Here is a 23538-nt window from a genome sequence, read left to right as displayed (position 1 = left end):
CTCTATTTAGGTGGTAATGCCAAAGGCGCTGTTAGCACAGTACCACGCTTTATAATAGTTTCTATACGATCCTTCAACACTTTGGATGCACATTCCACTTGCAAAGTCCTGTAGTCTATATTTGCAACACTTTTTCCTATTGAAACCTTGGCTTTTTCGTCTGCTAAATTCTCCAACGACTCACCAAATTGGGCTTCCAAAAGAAGCTGGAGCTGGGATATTCTGCTAGCAATATCTGATTTCAATACTGTAGATGAGGCATTTCCGTTCTCGTGCTCTTGCTTAATATGAGAATGCTGGTGATCGTGGGAATGCTGTGTAGATGACATTTTGACCGATGCTGGAGATGAATCAATCGAGTATAGGATAGCGATTATGCTGTCCGCCAATGAATCAGCTGTCAAATTGTCATTGATCCACTCCACGGATATGTAAAGACCGGGACCTTTCGACCTATCTACTATAATGTCTACAACATCCATAATCACACACTCCCACTCATTTTCATTTTCATTGTCATTGAGGATATTGATGTAACCAAACATTTGCTTCAAATGCCAAATCATCAACGACAAATTTGCATTGATTTTGAGATTCATCTTCGATTTCACAATCGATGTAGACAATTGTGTAAATTCATTCAAGTCCTGCAATTGCACAAGATCCAACTCGAAATCTTTTGAAACGAGTACTCCCGAGACTATTTGGCCGGGCTTGAAAGTGCTTGTTGATGTCTTTGCCACCTCTTTCGAGTTTGGATCCGCTTCATCCTCCTCCATTCTAACATCTCCTCCCTCTTCATCCACCTCAGTTATTTTCTCTTCAATTTCCTTTTTCAAAGTTTGCAACTGCTCTTCCGCAAGTGACCCGAGAACCTTGGCTATCTTCAAGCCTTTGAATGCAATGTTTAATTCCTCACAATTTCTTGGGTTGAACACCTTGACTTCCTTATCCGTACCCTTTCGAGAAGAATACTTACTCAACAAAGCCGATTTCAATCTACCCATGGGGACTGAATCTCCATGGACCAAGATGATTCTTGAAGGAGACACCTTGTCAATAAACTCAGAGTTTTGTTGAAAATCAACATGAGCAGCAAATGAAATTTCCTCCACACCTATCCTCCTAGGTATACTCAAATCCGGGTTGTTCAACGATTGTATAACCTGAGGCTCTTTCAACAAGTCTTTTGCCATTGTCCCTTCCACTGAATATCCGGTCAATATGACAAGGTTCTTCTGTTCTGGTGCCCATTTCTCCAACAATTGTCTAGACACACCAGCTTGCAACATACCTGGTGTTGCCACGACTACAGATGGACCTAAATCTGAAAACTTTGCAAGGTTCCGTATCGACTTGATATACTTAAAGTCAAACGGACTAGATTTAGAATCATCTGATGAAGATGAGAGCCGTATTTTATCATTCATAATACCTGTATAGGTCTCATAAACGGCCATACATTTCCTAGCTAGATCAGAGCAGTAATAAACGCTCACATTTTGCAAATCTTCATTCTTCTCCCAATATTCGTCAAGAATTAACAAAAGCTCTTGTGCATTACCCAAGGCAAAAACAGGCAATAAAACCCTACCTCCTTTTGTTATTGTAGCATGTATATGATTGGTCAACTTCTTTTCTAACTCGGCCTTGGGCTCCAAAGTACCAGTACCAAAAGTCGACTCTGTTATTAAAACATCCGGCTTAACTGGCGGGATCTCGGCTGAAGGTAAATGTCTATTCTCTTCTCTCGAATAATCACCCGTGAAAAGGACTTTCAACCCTCCAATCTCAATCAAGTACATACAGGCTCCAAGAACATGACCAGCATAGTACGCAGTGAATCTAATTCCGTCAACTTCCATTGTTGAGTGAAAATCAATCGTCTCTATTCGATCAAATGATTTGAAGATGTCATCATCTGTGTACAAGTTGCCCCCCTCATCATTACCACCACTACCACCTTCAGTCTTTGAGTTCCCAATCGACGTCACCCTAACAAAGTCTTGCATCAACCAACGATATATGGCTTTAGTTGCGTGGGTCATGAAGACTTTGCCTCGAAAATTTGACTGTTGCATGACATATGGCAATGAGGCTGAGTGATCGACATGGAAATGACTTACCAATAGAATATCGACTTTGGACAAGTCATATTCGTCGAAATATGGAAATGATGCATGTCCACTCAATGCAGGATGCATTCCCGCATCCAACATAATCACCTTGTTTTTATATTCAATGATGTGGCACGATCGACCAACTTCGTTGCAACCTCCGAGTCCAAAAAACTTGAAGTTTTCTTCATTGGAGAAGGAACTGCTTTGCTCGCTCATGGTTGTGTGATATGTGAATGGTCGGATAGGTAGATACGAAAGGAGGAGATGAAATTCCTGTGATTGGAACTTTTGACTTTCGTCTTGACAATTTTTTCTCTGAATTATTTTGTGTTGCAAGTGAAGAGATATGTTTAAGTCTCTCACTCTCTCTCTCTCTCTCTGTGTGTGTGTGTTCTTGACACTAAGCATAGGTGAAGCTGCAACATGAAGCTAAAGCTAATGACAAGGAATATTGAGAAGCTCAAAGATACTTTGACGCTTATATCTCATCTACGAAAGTTTGTGATACTTAAAATTACACCAAAAGAACTCAATGTCATTCTGGTAAACAGTGGATCGGTCAATCTGGAGCCCCAAGTGTGGTGCAAGTTAAACACTTCACAGCTATTCGAGAGCATGGAAATACTGAGTATGCGAGATAATACCATACTGATGGAAATAAACATAGACTTGCTACTACAAACATTGAGAAACTTTGATAAAGCCAATAGTGAGGGGTTGAATATAAGACTACAACGGACAGATGCGAGTGGTGAGCAAGGAACAAGCACAAAGAATGGACGAACGGCGTCGTTGGCTCTATTTTACTCGAATATCAACGTTAACTCCAACGTCATTAACCATACATTTAAAATACCCGTAAAGATCTTGAAAGAAGCTCAAGATTTCTTTCACGAACCCTCGCATTCCGATGTTGGGCTTATAGTGAGACTACCGAACGAATTTGTCACGATATTCAAGCGTTTGGAGAAATTCAAAAAGACATCTTTCAATGATATTGTTGCCATACAAGCGAGTAATAGAGACGATGGGAGCTTAAAATTTGTTTTGGAAGACGATGGCAAATTTAAAGTAACCGTGAGTTGGAAGACAAAGTTAGAGTTTCATAAGCCAACGGTAACTGATGCTGATACCTTTCGTGAATCGTTGAAAAATGTTGACACGATGGTCCTGGAAAACTCTGACCTTTGGAGTCCGGAAGCAGTGAATATCAAGGTCAAATTGAAGGACTGGCAGCTGGCATCAAAGATTGTAGGACGATGCAAGACGGTAATTTTGTGTGTAGGACATCGAAACTGTAGTCTTCACTGTTTACTAGATGAGACTGAGGATGTTGAACTAGTCTACTTTATAAACGGTGTGAGGAGTTTGTAAAAGTCAATTGAGTCATAAAAAGTTTTGGTGAGCAATCCTGTAAAGTAATTTTTCAATTAATTAAGTTGTAATTTTGACTCTAGCAGCGATCCATACCACCCACTCACACTTGCACACCATACAACAACAATGGTAGAGACTAGAACTTTGGAGAGAAAAGAAGCGGACTTTTTTGGTGCCGGACCTGCACTCTTGCCCACGGATGTCTTACAAGAAGCTGCTCATGATTTGATTTCTTACAACAATGACATCGTTGGAATTGCTGAAATTTCACATCGTTCAAAACCGGCAATTGCTGTCATTGATGATACCAAGACTAATTTAAAGAAATTGCTTGACATACCCGACAATTACGAGGTCTTTTTCCTTCAAGGTGGAGGCACAACTGGTTTCTCCTCAATAGCTTACAACTTGCTTGCGAATCATGCCAAGAGGACTGGCAAAAAGGGAAGAGCTGCGTACGCCGTTACTGGCTCTTGGTCCGCTAAAGCTGCAGAGGAAGCTAAGCGTTTGGGATTTGAAGTTGACACTGTCGTCAATACCAAGCTGATAAACTACGGGGACATCCCACCTTATTCCGAGTGGGAACCCATCAAGGAAAACACTTCATACTTGTGGGTTTGTGACAACGAAACAGTCCATGGAAATGAATTTCAAGATACGCCTGGCTCAGATTATTTACCTGAAGGTGTTGAATTGGTTGCTGATATGTCATCAAACATTTTGTCCAAAAAAATTGACATTGAAAAATACGGTTTAATTATGGCTGGCGCTCAAAAAAATGTCGGTATTGCTGGATTAACCATCTACATTATTCGAAAAGATTTGTTAGATCAAGCATCCGATGAGGAATTGAACAAGTTGGAAATTCCGTTACTGCCTATCGCAACCCACTATCCAACGGTTGTTAAGAACAACTCGGCTTACAATACGATTCCCATTTTTGCCTGTCAAATCTTGAAGTTGGTCACACAGAAGCTTCTCAAGGAGGGGGGTCTTGCTGAAAGGGAGAAAGTCAATAACAAGAAGGCTGAACTTTTATACAAAGTCTTGGACTCCTATCCAAATTTCTATATTTTGCCGGTGGAAAATCCTAAAGTGAGATCCAAAATGAATGTTGTCTTCAAGTTGCCCAGTGAGGAATTGAACTCCAAATTTGTCGCTGAAGCTGATGCTGCCAACTTGAAAGGTTTGAAAGGTCACAGATCAGTTGGGGGAATTAGAGCATCCATTTACAATGCCGTCTCCCTTGAAAGTGTTGAAAGGTTGGTGAAGTTTGTTGATGAGTTTGCCAAAGCTAATAGTTAGAGTTGTGTACGTACAAAAACCACTTGTAACAGGACAAATGTACAGAAATGATGATGTTCCGCACTAGAAAAACCTGCACCAAAGAAGATCTTTGAAATTTTTCAGTTTTATCTGAGAGGCACGTTATCAGGAAAATGTTTCTAGCGTCATGGCGCCCTGTACGTACTCCACTACGATGCAGTCAATACTGTATAAGGAGCTACTCGCAGGCATCTTCGTCGAATGTTTTGTCTACAGAAGAAAAGAAACAGAAACTAAATCAAGACAAGTTTCGTAAAGAGTTGGAAGAACGAATATCGAAAATCCCTATTGCAAACTACAGAAACTTTAGCATCGTTGCGCATGTGGATCATGGAAAATCAACACTATCCGACAGACTTTTGGAACTTACCGGTGTTATCCAGCCTGGTTCGAAATCCCAGGTGCTCGACAAGCTCGATGTTGAAAGGGAGCGAGGAATCACGGTCAAAGCGCAAACTGTTTCCATGATTTATAGTGATCCTAATTCGGGAAATGATTATCTTCTACACTTGGTAGACACACCTGGCCACGTTGACTTCAGAGCAGAAGTTTCCAGAAGTTATGCTTCTTGTGGTGGTGCCTTGTTACTAGTTGATGCATCACAAGGAGTTCAAGCACAAACTGTTGCAAATTTTTACCTTGCTTACAGCATGGGCTTGAAGTTGATCCCAATTGTAAATAAGATCGATCTTGACCTGGCTGATATCCCTAAAGCCATTGAGCAGGTTGAGACGACATTTGAACTAGACTCGAAGGACTGTATTCCCGTGAGTGCAAAAACAGGTTTGAATGTGGATCACATAATCCCCTCCATTGTTGAAAAGATCCCAGCGCCTTCGGGCGACGAATCCAAACCACTTAAAGCGCTACTTGTTGACTCGTGGCACGACCCGTATGTGGGCGTGGTGATGTTGATTCATGTGGTTGATGGAAAATTAAAGAAAGGGATGAAAGTGTTGTCTGCTCATTCCAACAAGTCTTATGATATTAAAGAGGTTGGCATAATGTATCCTGACAGAACACCTATGGACTGGGTTAAAGCTGGGCAAGTGGCATACGTCATACCTGGGATGAAGAACCCCAGGGAGGCTTTGGTTGGTGATACATTTTTTCAATTGGGCAAAAGTGAAGGGCTTGAACCATTACCTGGATTTGAAGAACCCAAACCAATGGTTTTTGTCGGTGCGTTTCCTGCTGATGGACGTGACTTTAACGCTATGGATGACCAAATGCAGAACTTGGTTTTGAATGACAGGTCAGTAACCTTGGAGAAGGAAACATCCAATGCGTTAGGGTTGGGATGGAGACTCGGGTTTTTGGGCTCGTTGCATGCCTCTGTGTTCAAGGAGAGATTGGAAAATGAATACGGTGCCAAAATAATTCTTACAGCACCAACAGTGCCATATAAAGTGATTTATCGTGATGGAAGGGAGAAAATCGTAACCAATCCAGATGGCTTTCCCACCAATAAAATCGTCAACGAGGTTGAATGCTTTATGGAGCCGTATGTGGAGGCGATAATGACCCTACCTAATGAGTACGTTGGAACCGTTATGACCCTTTGTTTGAGTAACCGGGGCGAGCAAAAAGACATTGAGTACTTGAACACGGGGCAAGTCATGCTAAAGTATGAAATTCCAACGGCTCAGTTGGTTGAAGATTTCTTTGGCAAACTAAAAGGCTGCACCAAAGGCTACGCTTCATTAGATTATGAAGAGGCCGGGTACAGAAAATCCGACATTGTGAAAATGGAATTGTGTGTTAATGGCGAGCCACAAGATGCATTGACAACCATCATACATAAATCTCAAGCGTTGTCAAAGGGGAAGGAATACGTTACGCGGTTCAAAAAGTACCTTCGTTATCAACTTTTTGAAGTTGCGATACAAGCCAAAATCAACAATAAGGTAGTTGCAAGAGAAACCATCAAAGCCAAAAGAAAAGATGTGACTCAAAAGTTGCACGCTGCTGACATCTCACGATATAAGAAGTTGCTCGAAAGGCAAAAGGAAGGTAAAAAGCAAATGAAAGCTAGTGGTAGAGTTACCATAGGCAATGACGCGTACCAAGCGTTTTTACGACGTGATGATTAAAAAAACACCATTGAATCTTTGTATATACAAATAGAAAAGCTACTTTAACTGTCACTTAGTTTTTCAAGAATTTCTTGTAAAATATGTTATCTGACTCATCAACAAATGTGTAGCCAATCTTTTTCAAAAATTCCTGGAATTCTGTTTCTGAACCTTCGGGTAAAATAAATCCACATAGGACTTTACCAACGTCGTGACCGTGGTTTCTATAGTTGAATAAACTAATGTCCCAATCACTCTTTAATGCTTGCAAGAAGTTAAACAACGCATTTGGCTTCTCTGGGAACTCAAACAGATACAATTTTTCGTTGTCAGTTCTTGAAATGTGAGATTTTCCACCAACCAAGTAACGGCCATGTGATTTAGCCAATTCATTATCGGAAATGTCCACAACTTCAAATCCTGCTTTGGTCATGGCTTCTATAACGGAGGGCTTTTCTACCTTTTTGTCAACAACGTTGAACGAAACAAAAATGTTGGCCCTTTCGAGACCACTGCACCTGTATGAGAATTCAGTGATCGCTCTTGGATTGATAAGTTGTTGCAAAATTGCAAACTCGCCTGGCTTCTCTGGTATAGTAACTGCCAACGACACTTCTTTACCCTCACCCAAAACAGCTCTCTCGCTTACAAATCTTAACCTGTCAAAGTTCATATTGGCCCCCGACAAGATAGGAACATATGTTTTGCTCTTGTGTTCAATCTCTGGGTGATTTTCAATATATTTCTTCAATCCAGCAACAGATAAAGCACCGGAAGGTTCGGTGATGGATCTCGTGTCCTCAAAAATGTCCTTAATTGCAGCACAGATTTCGTCAGTATTTACTAATACAACCTCGTCAACCAAATCTTTACATAATCTCCAAGTCTCATCTCCTAAAACTTTGACGGCTGTTCCATCGGCAAATTGTCCAACTTTATCCAAATGTGTCAGCTCCTTGTTTTTCAACGATTGGTATAATGCGTCGGCGTCATACGTTTCAACACCGATAATTTTCACGTGAGGAGCTATGTGCTTCAAGTACACAGCTACTCCTGCTATCAATCCACCACCTCCAACTGGAACAAATATGGCGTCTAGTTTGTCTAGTCTCAACTGTCTCGTAATTTCCAACGCAACTGTACCTTGACCTGCGATGACATAAGGATGGTTGAATGGAGGAATATTGACCAAGCTATTCTCCTTACTTAATCTGGCGCATTCTTGCTTGGCAGAATCAAAATCGTCACCATATAAAACAACTTGAGAACCCAACCTTGACACGTTGCTGTATTTGATTGAAGGGGTCGGAGTGGGCATTACAATTGTTGCAGGTATCTTTAATTTGTTGGCAGAATATGCAACACCCTGCGCGTGGTTACCAGCAGAGCATGCAATAACACCAGACATTGGCTGTTTAGCGTTAGCATGCAAGTGAGCAATCATGTTATATGCACCTCTCAACTTGAAGGAGAAGACGGGCAACAAATCCTCACGTTTGAGGTATACATTTGAGCCACACTTTCTTGATAAATTGATTGCGTGTGATAACGGTGTACCGGCGTCCAGGACAATATCGTATACTCTCGAGGTTAAAATCAATTTAATGTAATCGGGTTGCGTTGTTCTGCTTCCGTTAGAATCCTGTACAAAATCTGATTCCGAAAGTTCTGGCCATTGAGGAACAGATGATGCAACAGTTGTATTTTTCCTAACAAATCCTCTTGCATGATGAAGACAAAGTGACGCTAGTACTTGTTTGGATGCCAATACTGGCCTTAGACTGATGAACATTGTAATTTGCAAAGGACTTTGAATAAGTGAATGTACAAGAACTTGACCCAAGAAAAAAAAAAAAAAAAAAAAAGAAAAGGAAAACAAACAAATGAGTAAATGAGTAAATGGGGTTAGTGCAAGATGGTATGTAGGTAGTTTTCTGTGATTGTAATCAAATGCAGCAATGAAAATATACAAAACATCAACCCAATTGACTCAGAGAGGTAGGAAGGGTGAAAAATTTCGCACATAGAAAAAAAAAAAAAAGAACCAATTGACTCACTCACACGACTTTTTGAATTAGTGTCATCTTCACCTTTGTTTTTTTTTCTTTTTTTTTTACTTTTCTGTACCTTGCAGTGAACTTGGTTATCCTTTCCTAAATGAAAAAGATAACGAAAGATCGTAGTTGGTTCCGAATGTTGCTGTTAAGAGGGGGTCATATAGCATACCCATAGTCAATGGCTCTACATCAAGTAAGCTACGAAACGGTACCATTGTGGCAGTTAGAATCGTAGTCCCTCCCTTCAGCATAATGCAAAGAATCAAGTGAGAGAACAATCAACTGAAAATTACAAAATGGTTGCAAAACCAAGACAAATGGATGTCTGCACACTTGCCAAAAATATAATAAGATCAAGGTGTCAACACTTTACACTCTCTTAAACCACAAAGCATTTGAGTTTCTCGTATTTAGCAAATTCTGAGCCACGGGGGGGAGGGAGGAGTTGTGATACTCTATTCGCTAATGTTTTGCGTCACCATGCTTTACAAACATCCTCCATGGTATTAATACAAAGCTGTTAACTGCAATCAAGTTCTTTTCGTTCCACCTTGTTCAATTTACACAAAACAGTCAGTAGTGAAGTCCATAAATATCTCTCCTTTATTCATGATACCCAATATTTATAAGGATTGTAACATAACATAAAAAAAAAAGACAGATTTTCGAAAAGTCCTTCTAACGCCTCCACAAATTAAGTTTATAGCTTTTGAACTTTGTTCGATCTGGTATCATTGAGTTCTTAATTAGTTTGGTATTATATCACGATTGATTGATTTTGAATACGTCGCCGTTTGTCATACGACTGCTTCATCACAACCTCATTTTTCACAGCCAAAACATCTTTTTTTTCATATCAAGTAATTTTGTCCTGTAATCTTTGGCACCTTTTTCACATTATTGAGGTAAACAGGAAGGTTGGGCGTGAGTTTTGCAAGGTGGCCCATTATGGACTTTGACTATGAAAACAACCACTTTGCTAACGAGATTGAACTAAAGGATGCCAAAGAAGAAAGCCATTCTAATAATATGGAGCATATAAACCTTAGTGGTGATGACACGCATTGCTTCACAGTTGAACCACACGCAAATATCAACTTTAGTTCAGTTGAATGGGAGTATTTGCAAATTGCTCAAGAATCACTTCAACACCATCACCAACACACATCTCATAGCAGTGGACTCGAAATTTCACCGTCAGTATCTAACCACACGTCACAACTGATGGGGCCGACGTTTACGACTGAGTATGATACCGACAATACCGAACTTCTTGGGATGCTTGAAAGTCAAAATCCAAGTAATTTGTATCTCTCAGCAAACCAACAGTGTGCCTCAAATGACAGTTTATTGCACCATTCAGCAAATACCAACAAAACTAACAACGAATTCACTTTTGAAAACCATTTGGATTCAAGTTATTGGGAGTATTTGTTGGGAAAGGAAAGCAACATGTTGGAAGATAGCAAGGACTTGTTGGATTCAAATGTCATTACTCGGCACCATGTCGAATGCAATGAAGAAGAGAAAATTGATGATCGCTTGAAGGACGGAACTATGAACTCAGCAGTTTGTTCCACTTGTACCCTTGAAGAGGATGAGTTGGCTGGCTATTCAATATACCACAATGAGGACGATCAAATCATGCAGTACAACTCCAATGATGAAATGGGAGAGAACAATCTAGAGGAAAAGTGTGTGTGGGATGAACGACTAACTTATGAAAGATACGATCAAGCCGAGAACACTAATTTTTTCAGCGATCCCATTGCCTTGCAACTTCTGGTTACACTGTCCTCGCCCCAACCACCGCCCCGACCAAGACCACGACAACGACAACGACAACGACCACAATCGCTGGCACTGGCCCTGGCCCTGGCACTGGTAGAACCACTTGCAAGGGTATTGCTGCCGAAGCGAAAAAATGGAAGATATATAACGGCACCAATATATGAATGGCCAGACGATGAAACCACCGGATCCTCAAAGTTTTATAACAAAATGAAGGTGCGATTATCGACCTTAGAGCCCAAATGTGTTAGTGAGACGGTTTTAAAAACAATACGGGAAGAATTTGTGGTCCAGGATTTATTTTTAAGCGGTGAGTCTCCTCCAAGTCCGGAAGTTCCAGAACTGATTAGAAAGAGGTCGGATCGGGATGTGGAGTGGACACCATTATCTGTTTACAAAGCGTACACAAATATAAAATCGCCAACAAACGGTAGAGAATCTTACAATAGATTGGTGCCATATTCGTCATGCATAGGTACATTAAATTATAGGCCGAAGGACCATGCTGCTTGGAAAAGAGCACCCAACAAGCGTCAATAAGTGTGTTTTTTTTTTGTTTGTTTCGTAGGACTATATATAAGTTGCTGCCCTCAAGGAGTCTTGTCTAAAGAGGGCAAAGCAAACTAATAAACTCTAACATGAACTTAGTGTTGTATCTGTAGCATTCTCTTGTGAGTAGAATGTAACTATGAAAGTTGGAACCGATACAGTAAAGTAAGTAAGGTTCGTGTGTGTCTCTTCTAAAAGCATCCGCATCAGTGCTGATTTTTATCTCCAAATTTGTAGCAAAAAAATTTAGAGTCATAGCGAATCGGGAAGCACCAAGGCTGTATGCCATCGAGGGAGAAATCAAACTACAGATATCTTCTTGATCAGTGCATTACAGTAATCATTGACGAAATACATACATCCTGTTAAGCTCAAGAGATGGTTTTTACATAATGATGTTTTCTTTCTAAAGAACCTCGGATACTGCAATAAAGACTTCAACTAACCGCCTTTCCTGTTTTGTAACTAAAGAGACTAATTTATCATTTGATTACTTATTGCACGTGCACTGGAGTAATCAGAAATAATACTGCATATAAACCTTTTTTTTCTCCATACTTTTTATTTTCTATTTTTTTTTCTTTCTTTTATTTTTATTTTTTTGACTCTTATTTAGTAGTTTGAAAATTTATATCCCATCTTCTATTGCGATTTGGAAATAAAAGAAGCACTGACTGCAAATTTTTCTTCCCTTCTTTGGCATTTGATTAGCTTCGAAACTTCAACTTCTTTCTTATCACCTGTCATTTTTCCTTTGCAACCACCTATCAGCTTGAGCAAGTGTTTCCCTTGAGAGATGAGTTTGAATAAGGAAGAGGCTATTGCAAAGACAATAGACCACGTTAATGGAGTGAACTTTGTTACCCAACCAGCCAAATCGGTTGAGTCGCCATTCGCAAAGTTGGTATCAAACGCAAACGTCTTAATCAACTCAAACGATCCATATGCAGTGGTGGAAAATTTCTTATTGGATAGAGACAATGAAGAAAAAGATCGGGAACTAGAGGGAGCTGAAGAACAAGATCTCGATACCGTTACAATCACTACAGATGCAGTTACCTTGTTGAAAAGTTTACCCTTTTTGTCTGCATCGTCATTCAAAACCAACAAGGTTGTCAATCATGTTGAGATCAGCAATAAAGACTTTACTGTTGTCACCAGTTTGAAGGACTTGAATTTCCCAATACTAGTATCGCAAAATGCACGCGAAAGTTATCACTTTGCAAATTTGGCATACAATTTAGCTGAGAGGTTAAACACTTCGGTTTTCCATTTTTACGTCGCAAACTCTTTGTACAAATCTAGTGAAACTGTCAAAACCTCTGAAGGGGTATTTTTGAAAAACTTGCACGAGTTGTCGTTCGACAAGATTTTGGATGAATTTGATACCCAAGCATTTGAAATTGTAAACAAAGTGCAAAAACAAAACGCTGCTGTTCTTTACCTTGGTCAATTAGATGACGCGTTGCTGGAAGCTGCCACTAAAGCTGGAGTCTTGGTCATCAACATAAAGGTATACCAACCATTCCTTATCGCTCGCTTACTCAAAATCGTTCCCGCCGAAGTTGAAACACTCACCATTGTTCAGCAATCCAGCTCTGGCTTCTCCCAATTTTCCCCATTAATCCTCGATTTTTTCGCTGAGTATTCAGAACACCAAACTTTGAAAAATTTTACAAAGATTATTTCAGCCACATTTGGTCCTGTTGTCGATTATACTAAAGCTTTTGCCAGTCTTGTGTCAAATGCAAACTCTGACAAACCAGAACAAAATTCATTCTACGGTGAATCTGACAAGGGTCAGGACTTAACTAAGCAGCATCAAAAATACGAAAAAGCCGTATCTGACGCCCTCAATTTAGAGCAAGCTTACTTGAAGATTTTGCAACAAGTTAATGACACTAATTTGAAGGTGTTGAATGAGTACCAAGCTGAAAACATTGGGTTGGAAACAAACCCGGAATACGGTTTTGGGTCGTTTTTGTATGACCAAGAACAACAAGAGAATTTAGCTAGATTAGTGCAAATTGCTTTAAAGGAAAACAAGTTTCAAACAAAAGACAACAAGAAATTGATTGACTTGTTATCACAATGGTTAGTTCAATTGCAAGAGAATGGTGAAGTTGAAAATAGGATACCACTTGAGGCTATTGACTTATTGAAGTCGGATGATTCATCAACATCTGCTAGAGAACTTCTTGCTTTATCCACTTACTTCACTACTAACAGAAACTGGCTTATTGGATCAGATGCTTGGTCCTATGACTTGGGATCTTCAGGAGTTCACAGTGTTATTGCCTCTGGTAAAAACATCAACATGTTGATTATAGATTCCGAGCCTTATGCCGATAAATCGTCAGACAAGACTGTTAATGGATTCAGAAAGAAAGACGTTGGGTTGTATGCAATGAACCATGGAGATTGCTACGTCGCGTCTGTGGCCGTTTACTCGTCTTACACACAAGTATTGCAAGCATTTATTGAAGCTGAAAAATTCAATGGACCTTCGATTGTTTTGGCATACTTACCATACCACAAGGAGTCTGATAGCACGTTGGCAGTCTTGAAGGAGACCAAGAAAGCAGTCGATACCGGATACTGGCCTTTGTACAGATATGATCCAACAGCTGCAAAGGATAATGATGTTTTCAAATTGGACTCCTCAAATTTGAGGAAACAATTGCAGGACTTTTTGGATAAAGAAAATAAGTTGACTTTACTTGCTGCCAAGGATCCAGTGTTGTCTAGAAACTTGACAGCAAATGCGAATACCGAAGCCAAACTCAAACAAGCCAAAATTGCAGACGAATCTTTTGCTAAGTTGTTGCAAGGATTGTCTGGCCCCCCATTGACAGTAGCTTTTGCATCTGATGGAGGAAATGCCGAAGGTTTGGCTAAAAAGATCAATAGACAAGCTTTAGGAAGGGGATTGAAAGCAAATGTATTGGCTATGGACGAAATTTCAATGGAGGATTTACCCAACGAAACCAACATTGTTTTTGTCACGTCCACTTCCGGACAAGGTGAATTCCCTGGAAACGGTAAGCAATTTTGGGATGGTCTCAAGAACTCTAATGACTTGGATCTTTCCGGTGTGAAATTCTCGGTATTCGGTTTAGGTGACTCAGAATATTGGCCAAGAAAAGAGGACAAGCACTACTACAATAAACCTGGTAAAGATTTACACGCCAAACTTAAATTGTATGGTGGAGTTGAATTGGCCGAACTAGGTTTGGGAGATGATCAAGATGCAGATGGATTTTCAACCGGTTTCGAAGAATGGATTCCAAAGATATGGGCTGCATTGGGTGTCGATAATGTTGAAGGGGTCGAAGAGCCCAAACCAATCACCAATGAAGATATGAAGATCGGTTCTGATTATCTTAGAGGTACCATTGCAGAAGGATTGCAAGACGAATCAACCGGTTCAATTTGTGCTGTGGACCAACAGTTGACCAAGTTCCATGGTATTTATATGCAAGATGATCGTGATGTGAGAGATGAACGCAAAGCTCAAGGTCTTGAGCCAGCATACGCCTTTATGGTTCGTGTTAGATTGCCAGGTGGTATTGCAAACCCTAAACAATATTTAAAGATGGATGAATTGGCTGATGAAAGGGGTAATGGTACATTGAAGTTGACAACTAGAGCTACTTTCCAACTTCATGGTGTGGTTAAGCATGATTTGAAACCAGCTATTAGGGGTATGAATTCCGCTTTGATGGACACATTGGCCGCATGTGGTGATGTCAACAGAAATGTTATGGTATCAGCATTGCCTAACAACGCCAAGGTGCACAGTCAAGTCTCTGCCACCGGTACTTTGATTTCAAACCACTTGTTGCCAAATACAACTGCTTATCACGAGATTTGGTTGGAAGGCGAAATGCCCTCCGATAAGCCTGGAGATAGAGAAGCTTGGGAAACGCGTAAAGAAGGTCCCACCAAGAAAAAGACGTTGGTTGCCGGTAATGTTTTGGCTGATGTTGAGCCTTTATATGGGGTCACTTACTTGCCAAGAAAATTCAAGATTGTCATCACAGTTCCTCCATATAATGATGTGGATGTGTATGCCCATGACATTGGGCTAATCGCCATTGTTGAAGACAATATTGTTACTGGATACAATGTTTTAGTGGGTGGTGGTATGGGTACAACTCACAACAATAAAAAGACCTACCCTAGAACAGGGTCAATGTTTGGTTACATTCCAAGGGATCAAATCCACATTGCTTGTGAAAAGATCATGTTGGTGCAAAGAGATTTTGGTGACAGAACAAACAGAAAGCATGCTAGATTAAAGTACACTATTGATGATTTGGGTGTTGAAGTGTTCAAATCCAAGGTCGAAGACTTGTTGGGATACAAGTTTGGCGAACCAAAGCCATTCAAGATTGAAAACAATGTCGATCATTTCGGATGGTGTAAGGATGAGTTGGGATATAACCACTTTACCGCTTTCATTGAGAATGGTAGGATTGAGGATACACCACAATTACCGCAGAAGACTGGATTGCGTAAGATTGCTGAGTATTTGCAAGACAATAAAAAATCGGGAGAATTTAGATTGACCGGTAATCAGCATATCCTCATCTCCAACATCAAGGACGATGACTTGCAAGATGTGAAGGATTTGTTGGCTAAATACAAATTGGACAACACTGAATTCTCAGCATTAAGATTGTCGTCAGCTGCCTGTGTTGCTTTCCCCACTTGTGGTTTAGCCATGGCAGAATCCGAGAGATATTTGCCTGAATTGATCACCAAATTGGAGGAAGCATTGGAGGATTACGGATTGAGACACGATTCCGTGGTTATGAGAATGACTGGTTGTCCAAATGGTTGTGCTAGACCATGGGTCGCAGAGGTGGCGTTGGTTGGTAAAGCTTATGGCGCTTATAATTTGATGTTGGGTGGTGGACACCATGGCCAGAGATTGAACAAGATTTACAGATACTCGATCAAGGAGGATGAGATATTGGCAATCTTGAAAGACTTGTTCAAGAGGTGGAGTAAGGAGAGAAATGATGGAGAGCCTTTTGGTGACTGGTGTATCAGAGCAGGAATCATACAGGAGACCACTGAAGGAAAGTATTTCCATGAAGGAATTCCTGAGGACGCATAGTGTATAGTAGTATATTTATTTAAAGAAAGTCTAGAGTATTGCATAGAAGATGTTGTTGAAAATAGTAAGAAGCCCTCTGCTGAGACATTGAATTATGACGCGATTTACATTCTCTAGCCAAGTTGGGGAAGCAGCCTGTTCCATTTCTGTGACGCTCTCATGCAAATGCAACAGTTCCAAATTTATACCATTTTCTGTCTGACTGCGTGCTTTTTCAACTCTTGTATATCCTTTATCAAGCTTCTAGCTTCTAATTTTCTTCTCCTTTCGACTTGCAATACATCTTTTATCGTAACCTGGCGTAAGGATACACTGACCCTGTTTAATCTTCTCATTACCGCATGGTGTGTCTGCTGTGTTGCTCTATTAAGCGCATCTTCGTTTCGTTGTGCTATTCGGGAACGCTCCAGCTTTAAATGACTGATTAGGGCCTCCTTTTGTTTTCTTGTATATGCCATCTCCTTTGCCATATGTTGATCGAGTCGGCCTCTCCTGTCCCATCCAAACTTTTCGTGTGAACGCAATCAATTTCTAGATATTTTGTAATTTTCGTGTGGCAAAAAAAGGGAAAAAAAAAAAAAGCTTCATCAACCACAAGCAAAGCTATCTTTCAGCCTGTTCCAACAACGCAACGCTACGCCCAAGATGGTCCTCGAAGCTACAATGGTCGCTATAGACAACTCCGAATATATGAGAAATGGAGATTATCTAACTACAAGATATGACGCACAATTGACTGCAACAGAGTTCATATTCCAAAACAAGATTAATTCCAATCCCGAAAATACAGTGGGGTTGTTGGCTTATGGGGGCACGGGTCCTCAAGTCTTGAGTACATTAACAACAGACTATGGTAAGATATTGTCAGGAGTGCACGAGACCAAAATTCACGGTGAGAATCACTTCAGTAATGGCATTGAGGTTGCTGCATTAGCCTTGAAACATCGTCAAAATAAAGTACAACATCAAAGAATCATAATATTCGTTGGGTCTCCTTTGAAGGAAGATGAAAAGCAGTTGGAAAAACTTGCAAAGAAGTTAAAAAAGAACAACGTGGCCATCGACATCATAAACTTTGGTGAAGAAAGTGTAAATACCAGCAAATTGGAAAAGTTCCACTCAATTGTAAACAACCACGATAATTCACATTTGGTAACCATCCCACCTGGGCCAAGACTTTTGTATGAAGTTGTTGCTACATCTTCTATCCTAGTGGAGGATGGTGCTTTTGGAGGTGCAGGCAGTGGCGAACAAGACTTTTTCGGTGGAGGTGGAGTTGCAGGTGCAGGAGACATTATTGACCCTAACATGGATCCAGATTTAGCTTTGGCATTGAGGTTGTCTTTAGAAGAAGAGAAGGCTAGACAGGAAAGGGAGGCTGCCGAAAAGGCCAAGAGCGAGGGCGGTGGAAGTGGAAGTGACAAGCCTGAAGACGCTAAAAAAGATGATGGAGACAAAGACGGTGGTGATCAGGATGTGAAGATGGAAGAGTCTAAATAGAGTAATAGCTATAAGGAGGTTCGAATGATGAAGCTTTATCGCCATCGAAGTGCGCGTTAATAATGTCCTGTATTCTGCTCACAATTTTTGTTTTTTTTTTTTTTATTTTTTTTCCCACAAATATTTCTTGTGGCGGTTGCAAAACTAGACTAATTACATTCTTAACCTCATCTGTTCCACCCATTCACATTGAAGAAAAGCAACACCCTTAACCATGCGTAGACGTAATGTTGATCAGTCACAAAGCCCATCAAGGAGACCTTTAGCCAACGCCAAGATAACTGTTGTCTCAGCACCAAATCAACATATATCTGGGTCTGGACCATATCAAAAAAGTCAAATTGGGCAAAACTTTGGTTTACCGGAAAGCTTCCTCCCACCAGGTGATGAGTTGGTTCTCAAGCCCATCCAGCTGACCAAAGCCCATTTTGTTGATGCGTACTCAAAGGTTCGTGATAGATTATTACTTTTTGGTTCTCTATTTTGAAGTCGATACTAACAATCGACTTAGGGAAAATGGAATCTTTCAAAAGTTCCTTGTCCTCCTTTCATGGAAAACTCAGGGTATATGAAACCACCAGAGAGCTTTAATGAAATAACTCGGTTGGAGTCAGTCACCAAATACAAGGATATGGAGCATTGGGGATGTTCCAGCTTTTTCACCAAACTATTGTCGAGATTGAAGAAGGAGTTCAAAGTGTGCGGTGTGTCTATATCGTTGATTGATAATCTCAAGTGTTACTATAAATTTGAAGCATGTTTAGGTATAGCTTCCGTTCCTCGCTGTGTTGCTATTGACTCCCATGCGATCTTGTCAAATGGCAACTTTTTATTGTTAGATGCATCCAAGGATTGGAGAACTCGTACAAATCCATTGATCACAGGAGCACCATATGTGAAGTTTTATTGTGGTGTGCCCCTTTTGACTGATACTGGTCATGTGATTGGGATATTGGCCATTTTTGACAATCATCCAAGAAAGGAATTTAGTGAAGAATGTTGCAACTCGTTTGCAGCGTATAGAGACGAGGTGATGAAATTTTTGGATTCGCCAGTTCAAAAGAAACATATTCAACCGTATCAAGGAATTACAGACTCTTTGTTGTTATATGGGAATAGAACGAAAATAGATTCATTGGTTGAGTTGAAAAGGGAATTGGGAAGACCAACAACTAACAAGTCATCACTTGTATACGAAAAGGATGGCTCTGGGGGACCATATAACCAAAATCAAAACATTCGCTTCTATGCTTTCAACAAAAAGATTAAGCGGGAAGGATCGACTCAAGATATTGAAAAGAAGAAGAAAGTGCTACGAGGGGAGATTCTTGCAGTCCAGAAGTCGGGACCGCAACTGGATTCCTCTTCCTCCCCAGATATCATTGATGACAAGAAAATGTGGCACATGCTTTTCAAAACTGGTTCGTTGAAAAAGGCTGCTGGTTTGTTGTCAAGTGTACTTTCTGCAACATTTGACTACGATTTGGTCTACATTTTAGAGATAAGGGTTGCTGAAAAGTGCAGGATTTTGGGCGACTACTTCCCGCCAGGTGTTGACAAAATTGATTTGGATCTGTTTAAATTCGCAAACAAGCTTGTCAAATCAAGAAAACTGCCAAATGAGTTTATGACTCGCTTAATTGGTCGCAATAAACATTACGACACAGGCTCAGTGTCCCAAGCCAAAATTGAACAGTTTTTTCAAAGTTCAATACACTACAAGGCTTTCATTTCTGAATTTGGTTTAGAATACACAAACATCAAGCAAGACACATTATACAACCATGGGGTATTGATGCCCTTCTTCAGACACGACTCAAAATTGGTTAGAAACAGCGAGGTTAAAAAGGATAAGACTGCCAAATATGTGGACTTGTATTTGAGGAATGGTGGATTTTTGATTGCCTTGTTCTCACGCAAAGTTAAACCAATTGATAATGAAATAGTGTCAGCTATCTTCAATCACGCATGTACTTACAGGAAAATCTTTATAAGCTCCCAGTAAATAGACGACACTGAATGTTTACGCACTGTGCGTTCAACTTCAAAGTATCACTTCTCTCGCTCTTGGTCTGCCTGTCTCATCAATTCCAAAGCAAGCTGTTCCTGTTCCTCTTCCCCCTCCTCCCCTTCTCCTTCGTTAACTTCTACTCCTTGCTTTTCAAATTGATCTTCCTCCTCAATTGGTATTTGAGGAGATGTTTTTCTTGATGTTTCAAAAAGTGTAGCCATCTCATCATCTTCCAAATCATCCCAATCATCAGGATCACCTGTGGTTTCTGTATTCTCTATAGCAGCGCCATTTCCAACTTGCTGACTTTGAGTTTCCGTATTGGATGATGACGTTGTCGCACCGGTCTGCATAAAGTCCCACCCTGTTTCGTCATCATCGTCTTCCGCATTGACGGCAGTTGGTCGCAATTCGGGTAGCTCATTATTCACGGTTTCATTATTATCGTTACCTTCCACTGCCTCATCTTCGTTCGTGTTCCTACTCTCATTTTCATCAATGATCCCTTTAGCTACCTTGAGTTTATAGATTTCCTTTTCAATCATCTCACGTCTATACAATCGCAACTGCGAAGATTTGTGACCCAAGGATCTAACAAGGTATGCGCAATCTTTAAAGTTTGCCTTAGGAAACATCCCGTGGCACCAAAGCTGGTAAAATTGTAAAATTGAAACTAGGTTCTTGTACTCATGATCGTGCTTAGCTTGACGCGAGGTTTTGTAATTGGGTTTCACAGAAAGCTTTTCCCGTTCTTGCCTATTGAATTCTTTGTCATTTTTTTGAATAATTCGAAGTAATCTCTGTTGGTTCTTTATCAAATGAGGTAATCCACGTGGGTTGTGCAATATCCTGTCGTCATCGATCTTTGCAATCTTCTTTCTAGTTTTAAGCTTTAGTGGCCCGTCAATTCCTAGCAAAGCTGGATCGTCTAGTAAGTTGTCATTTCTCTGTGTTTCTTCTGTTTCAGGGGCGGTACCAGTCGACATGGTGTGAGTTGAGAGTAAGATTTGCTTACACTTGTGGACTGGTTCTTCTTTGGGGTTGATAGATTTTTTTTCAAAATAAAAAAAAAGAAAAACAATTCTCACGCGTGGCACACCCAGAGCGCGCTTCCGTACACAACTTCCCCTCGAGTAAAACTTCCGTTATGTGAATGGTAGCTCGAGGTACTTTTGCTACATTCAAGCTGAGGTCCAGGTCCATCGGGATAGCAGAAATGTACTCAGTGGAATATCTACCTAGACTTAACCAGTTGTCAATTGAAATAGTAGGTAACAAACTTGATGCTGTAACTGGAATCAAAGTGGAGGAAGGCAAAGATATCTCAATTTCCATCAAGTCGTTGGACGACCCCGTCAAAGTGAGATGCCCTATAGTTATCACAACTGCAACTCCAACAAGTATCAAGCTTCAGGGTACAAAACTACTAATCTGCTTGAAAGTAGACCCACAAGCAGCTTGGCAAATAACCTCGCAAGCGGCAGGTGAAGAAAGTGGTCCAGATAAATGGTCTTGTGGATGGTTAAACAAACGCACTTCAAAAACTGGATCAAAAAACGAATTTCAATTTACTTGCAGTAAATGTCAAAGTCCGTTAGTTGATTCTTTGAGGCATGTGTTCAAGGATATGCCTGGTGACTATTGGTACGAGCTCATGGATTTTTGGCATTGCCACAAACCAGATAACAATCAACCTACTGATAAAGACTATGGCATTTTGACGCCAAAAGACGACAAAACCATAGTAATTGGATCATTCTACCTCTTGGAGACTGTCAACCTGTCACTACAGCTTATTAAAGAGAACGGCGTTGCCTTATACGCATGTAAAACATGTCGTCAACCTATCGGGGATGAGTTCCAAAGTGTGATACGCCTTTTCAAGTGGAAATTGAACCTCGTGTACATCAAGGATAATCAGAGGTTGGTTTCTACGTACGATCCTTTATTGTATGCTGTTAATTTATTCAACACCAAGATGCAGTCACTGGCTGTGAGGAAATTCGCTATTAAAGTAAATCAGGAAACTTTGTGTTGTTGGATAATAAACACGGATATTGATGTCACAATTGAAGGACGAATTCTTCCCAAATGTTTGAAAATTTGGTGGTATTCCGTGGCCCAAGGTGACAAGATTGATAGCAGCTACGAGCAGACGGAAATACTATACCAGGAGGTGGTAGACATACTTTTGGAAACGCTACTAAATAATACAATCAATTCTATTGTTGGAATCAGTACCATAAACTATCAAGTTAGTTACATACCCAGTCTATTGTTTAAATGAAGAAAAATGAAAAAGAAAAATCTACTTCTCCAACGCCTCCTTGACTATAGGAACGACTTGTTTTCGAGTAGCCGTAACCTTCTTTTGGTTGAAAATCTTCAAGTGTGAATCTCTGTCGTTGATGGCATTTATTAAGGAGTTGATAGCCTCGCATTTGTACAAGTCTGTGCTTAGTTCAAGCTGCTGCCAAACCAGCTGATACAAATCGGCATACTTTCCATTCTCTTCTTCAAAGTAATATGAAAACTCCCTAGTGTGTATGCCTGTTTCTTTTTGGTTGAAAGATGAAGTGATGACTAGCAAATCAATTTGGTTGTTCTTCAATGTCTTTGAAAGGTCCTGCTTGATTTCATCTGCTGAAAATTTGTTTGCGATCCACAGTAAAGGCTTGCTGATTGAACTGAATCCAACTCTGTCATTGTGAAGAAACTTGAACTGCTTATAGTCTTTTCTCAAAATATCTGCAAAGCTGAATCCGCTGATGTCTTTCTTTGCCGTTTTCAATGTCTTGTAGAAGTCATCGTAGCTGGATTGCGATGCAAAATTAACAGTATCATTAGCCAAAATTCTTTTGTAAAATTCAACAGCTTTGACGTCAGGGTCTTCGACTTTCTGTGTCATGTTAGAGGTGTCAATTAGTAATGGTCCCAATAGCAATTCAACTACATCTTTGTTCGTCTCCCAAAACTTGTCATTTTCTGATGTTAAACTGTGAAAGTAATGAAATACCAACGTCGAGTTTGACCCACATGTTCTAATTACTCTAGGATCGGCGTTTTCAAATATTCCTTCATCGGCGTGGTGGTCTATTATGGCTTCAACATTGATGAGTCCAGCATCGAAAGCTTTGTTGATCTCGACCCCTTGTAAGCCGTTGTGATCGACCAAGGACAAATCAATCGAGGTGCTATTTTTTAAGAATCCATCGAAATCTTCAACAAAGTACAAAAGATCTTCGGTGATATCATGATATTGTAAAAGCTTGTTGATGTCTCTTCTCAAGGCAAAGTCTGCTTTGGGAATGTCAATCAATGGGATTACGAATTGACCAGGTGCTTTGAGGGAATGTGTCAAGAACGCAAAAGTAATAGCAGACACAACAGAGTCCATATCTGCCGACTGGTTACCTGTGACAACTCGATACGGAGTGCTGACATTTTTTTGCTTCAATGCATGCTTCAAGTTAACTAAGTAGGATCTAACCGACATTTGGCAGCAGCGAATAAACGAGTCAGGTGGGGGGCGTTTGTGAGATGCACGGCTGTTAGTTAAAGGTCCACAATGGATGAAGAGAAAAATAATCTGGACGAAAGAGGGGAT

The 23538-nt window shown here is 40.3% G+C and overlaps 12 protein-coding genes across 12 annotated transcripts; 8 read left to right on the top strand and 4 right to left on the bottom strand. All coding sequences in view use genetic code 12, as the record gives it.

The window, feature by feature from the left end:
• Positions 1-2: 2 nt before the first annotated feature.
• KGF57_002544 (cleavage polyadenylation factor subunit) lies at positions 3-2336 on the bottom strand (the record flags this gene model as incomplete). Its single annotated transcript, XM_051751869.1, has 1 exon — positions 3-2336. One exon carries the CDS (start codon positions 2334-2336, stop codon positions 3-5), a length of 2334 nt encoding a protein of 777 aa, XP_051608780.1.
• A 207-nt stretch (positions 2337-2543) lies between these two features.
• Positions 2544-3494, top strand: MEC3 (Mec3p; the record flags this gene model as incomplete). The annotated part of the gene is made up of 1 exon (XM_051751868.1): positions 2544-3494. The coding sequence occupies one exon, from the start codon at positions 2544-2546 to the stop codon at positions 3492-3494; it is 951 nt and encodes a 316-aa protein (XP_051608779.1).
• A 129-nt stretch (positions 3495-3623) lies between these two features.
• Positions 3624-4802, top strand: SER1 (O-phospho-L-serine:2-oxoglutarate transaminase; the record flags this gene model as incomplete). The annotated part of the gene is made up of 1 exon (XM_051751867.1): positions 3624-4802. The coding sequence occupies one exon, from the start codon at positions 3624-3626 to the stop codon at positions 4800-4802; it is 1179 nt and encodes a 392-aa protein (XP_051608778.1).
• Positions 4803-4936: 134 nt separating this feature from the next.
• KGF57_002541 (GTPase) lies at positions 4937-6916 on the top strand (the record flags this gene model as incomplete). The annotated part of the gene is made up of 1 exon (XM_051751866.1): positions 4937-6916. One exon carries the CDS (start codon positions 4937-4939, stop codon positions 6914-6916), a length of 1980 nt encoding a protein of 659 aa, XP_051608777.1.
• Positions 6917-6971: 55 nt separating this feature from the next.
• On the bottom strand, positions 6972-8690 carry ILV1 (threonine ammonia-lyase; the record flags this gene model as incomplete). The annotated part of the gene is made up of 1 exon (XM_051751865.1): positions 6972-8690. One exon carries the CDS (start codon positions 8688-8690, stop codon positions 6972-6974), a length of 1719 nt encoding a protein of 572 aa, XP_051608776.1.
• A 1213-nt stretch (positions 8691-9903) lies between these two features.
• Positions 9904-11286, top strand: FGR12 (Fgr12p; the record flags this gene model as incomplete). Its single annotated transcript, XM_051751864.1, has 1 exon — positions 9904-11286. The coding sequence occupies one exon, from the start codon at positions 9904-9906 to the stop codon at positions 11284-11286; it is 1383 nt and encodes a 460-aa protein (XP_051608775.1).
• Positions 11287-12091: 805 nt separating this feature from the next.
• Positions 12092-16420, top strand: ECM17 (sulfite reductase (NADPH) subunit beta; the record flags this gene model as incomplete). Its single annotated transcript, XM_051751863.1, has 1 exon — positions 12092-16420. One exon carries the CDS (start codon positions 12092-12094, stop codon positions 16418-16420), a length of 4329 nt encoding a protein of 1442 aa, XP_051608774.1.
• A 645-nt stretch (positions 16421-17065) lies between these two features.
• RPN10 (proteasome regulatory particle base subunit) lies at positions 17066-17920 on the top strand (the record flags this gene model as incomplete). Its single annotated transcript, XM_051751861.1, has 1 exon — positions 17066-17920. One exon carries the CDS (start codon positions 17066-17068, stop codon positions 17918-17920), a length of 855 nt encoding a protein of 284 aa, XP_051608773.1.
• A 214-nt stretch (positions 17921-18134) lies between these two features.
• Positions 18135-19925, top strand: KGF57_002536 (uncharacterized protein; the record flags this gene model as incomplete). The annotated part of the gene is made up of 2 exons (XM_051751860.1): positions 18135-18368; positions 18432-19925. The coding sequence occupies 2 exons, from the start codon at positions 18135-18137 to the stop codon at positions 19923-19925; spliced, it is 1728 nt and encodes a 575-aa protein (XP_051608772.1).
• Positions 19926-19972: 47 nt separating this feature from the next.
• CSM3 (Csm3p) lies at positions 19973-20917 on the bottom strand (the record flags this gene model as incomplete). The annotated part of the gene is made up of 1 exon (XM_051751859.1): positions 19973-20917. The coding sequence occupies one exon, from the start codon at positions 20915-20917 to the stop codon at positions 19973-19975; it is 945 nt and encodes a 314-aa protein (XP_051608771.1).
• Positions 20918-21084: 167 nt separating this feature from the next.
• On the top strand, positions 21085-22218 carry KGF57_002534 (putative polyadenylation protein; the record flags this gene model as incomplete). The annotated part of the gene is made up of 1 exon (XM_051751858.1): positions 21085-22218. One exon carries the CDS (start codon positions 21085-21087, stop codon positions 22216-22218), a length of 1134 nt encoding a protein of 377 aa, XP_051608770.1.
• Positions 22219-22239: 21 nt separating this feature from the next.
• KGF57_002533 (exopolyphosphatase) lies at positions 22240-23427 on the bottom strand (the record flags this gene model as incomplete). The annotated part of the gene is made up of 1 exon (XM_051751857.1): positions 22240-23427. The coding sequence occupies one exon, from the start codon at positions 23425-23427 to the stop codon at positions 22240-22242; it is 1188 nt and encodes a 395-aa protein (XP_051608769.1).
• Between the last annotated feature and the right edge of the window lie 111 nt (positions 23428-23538).

The sequence above is a fragment of the Candida theae genome (genome assembly GCF_024610275.1).
Source record: "Candida theae strain CBS 12239 chromosome Unknown scaffold4, whole genome shotgun sequence".
Lineage (NCBI taxonomy): Eukaryota > Fungi > Ascomycota > Pichiomycetes > Serinales > Debaryomycetaceae > Lodderomyces > Lodderomyces theae.
Note: the sequence above shows the minus strand (reverse complement) of the source record. Positions and strands in the feature narration are given on the sequence as shown.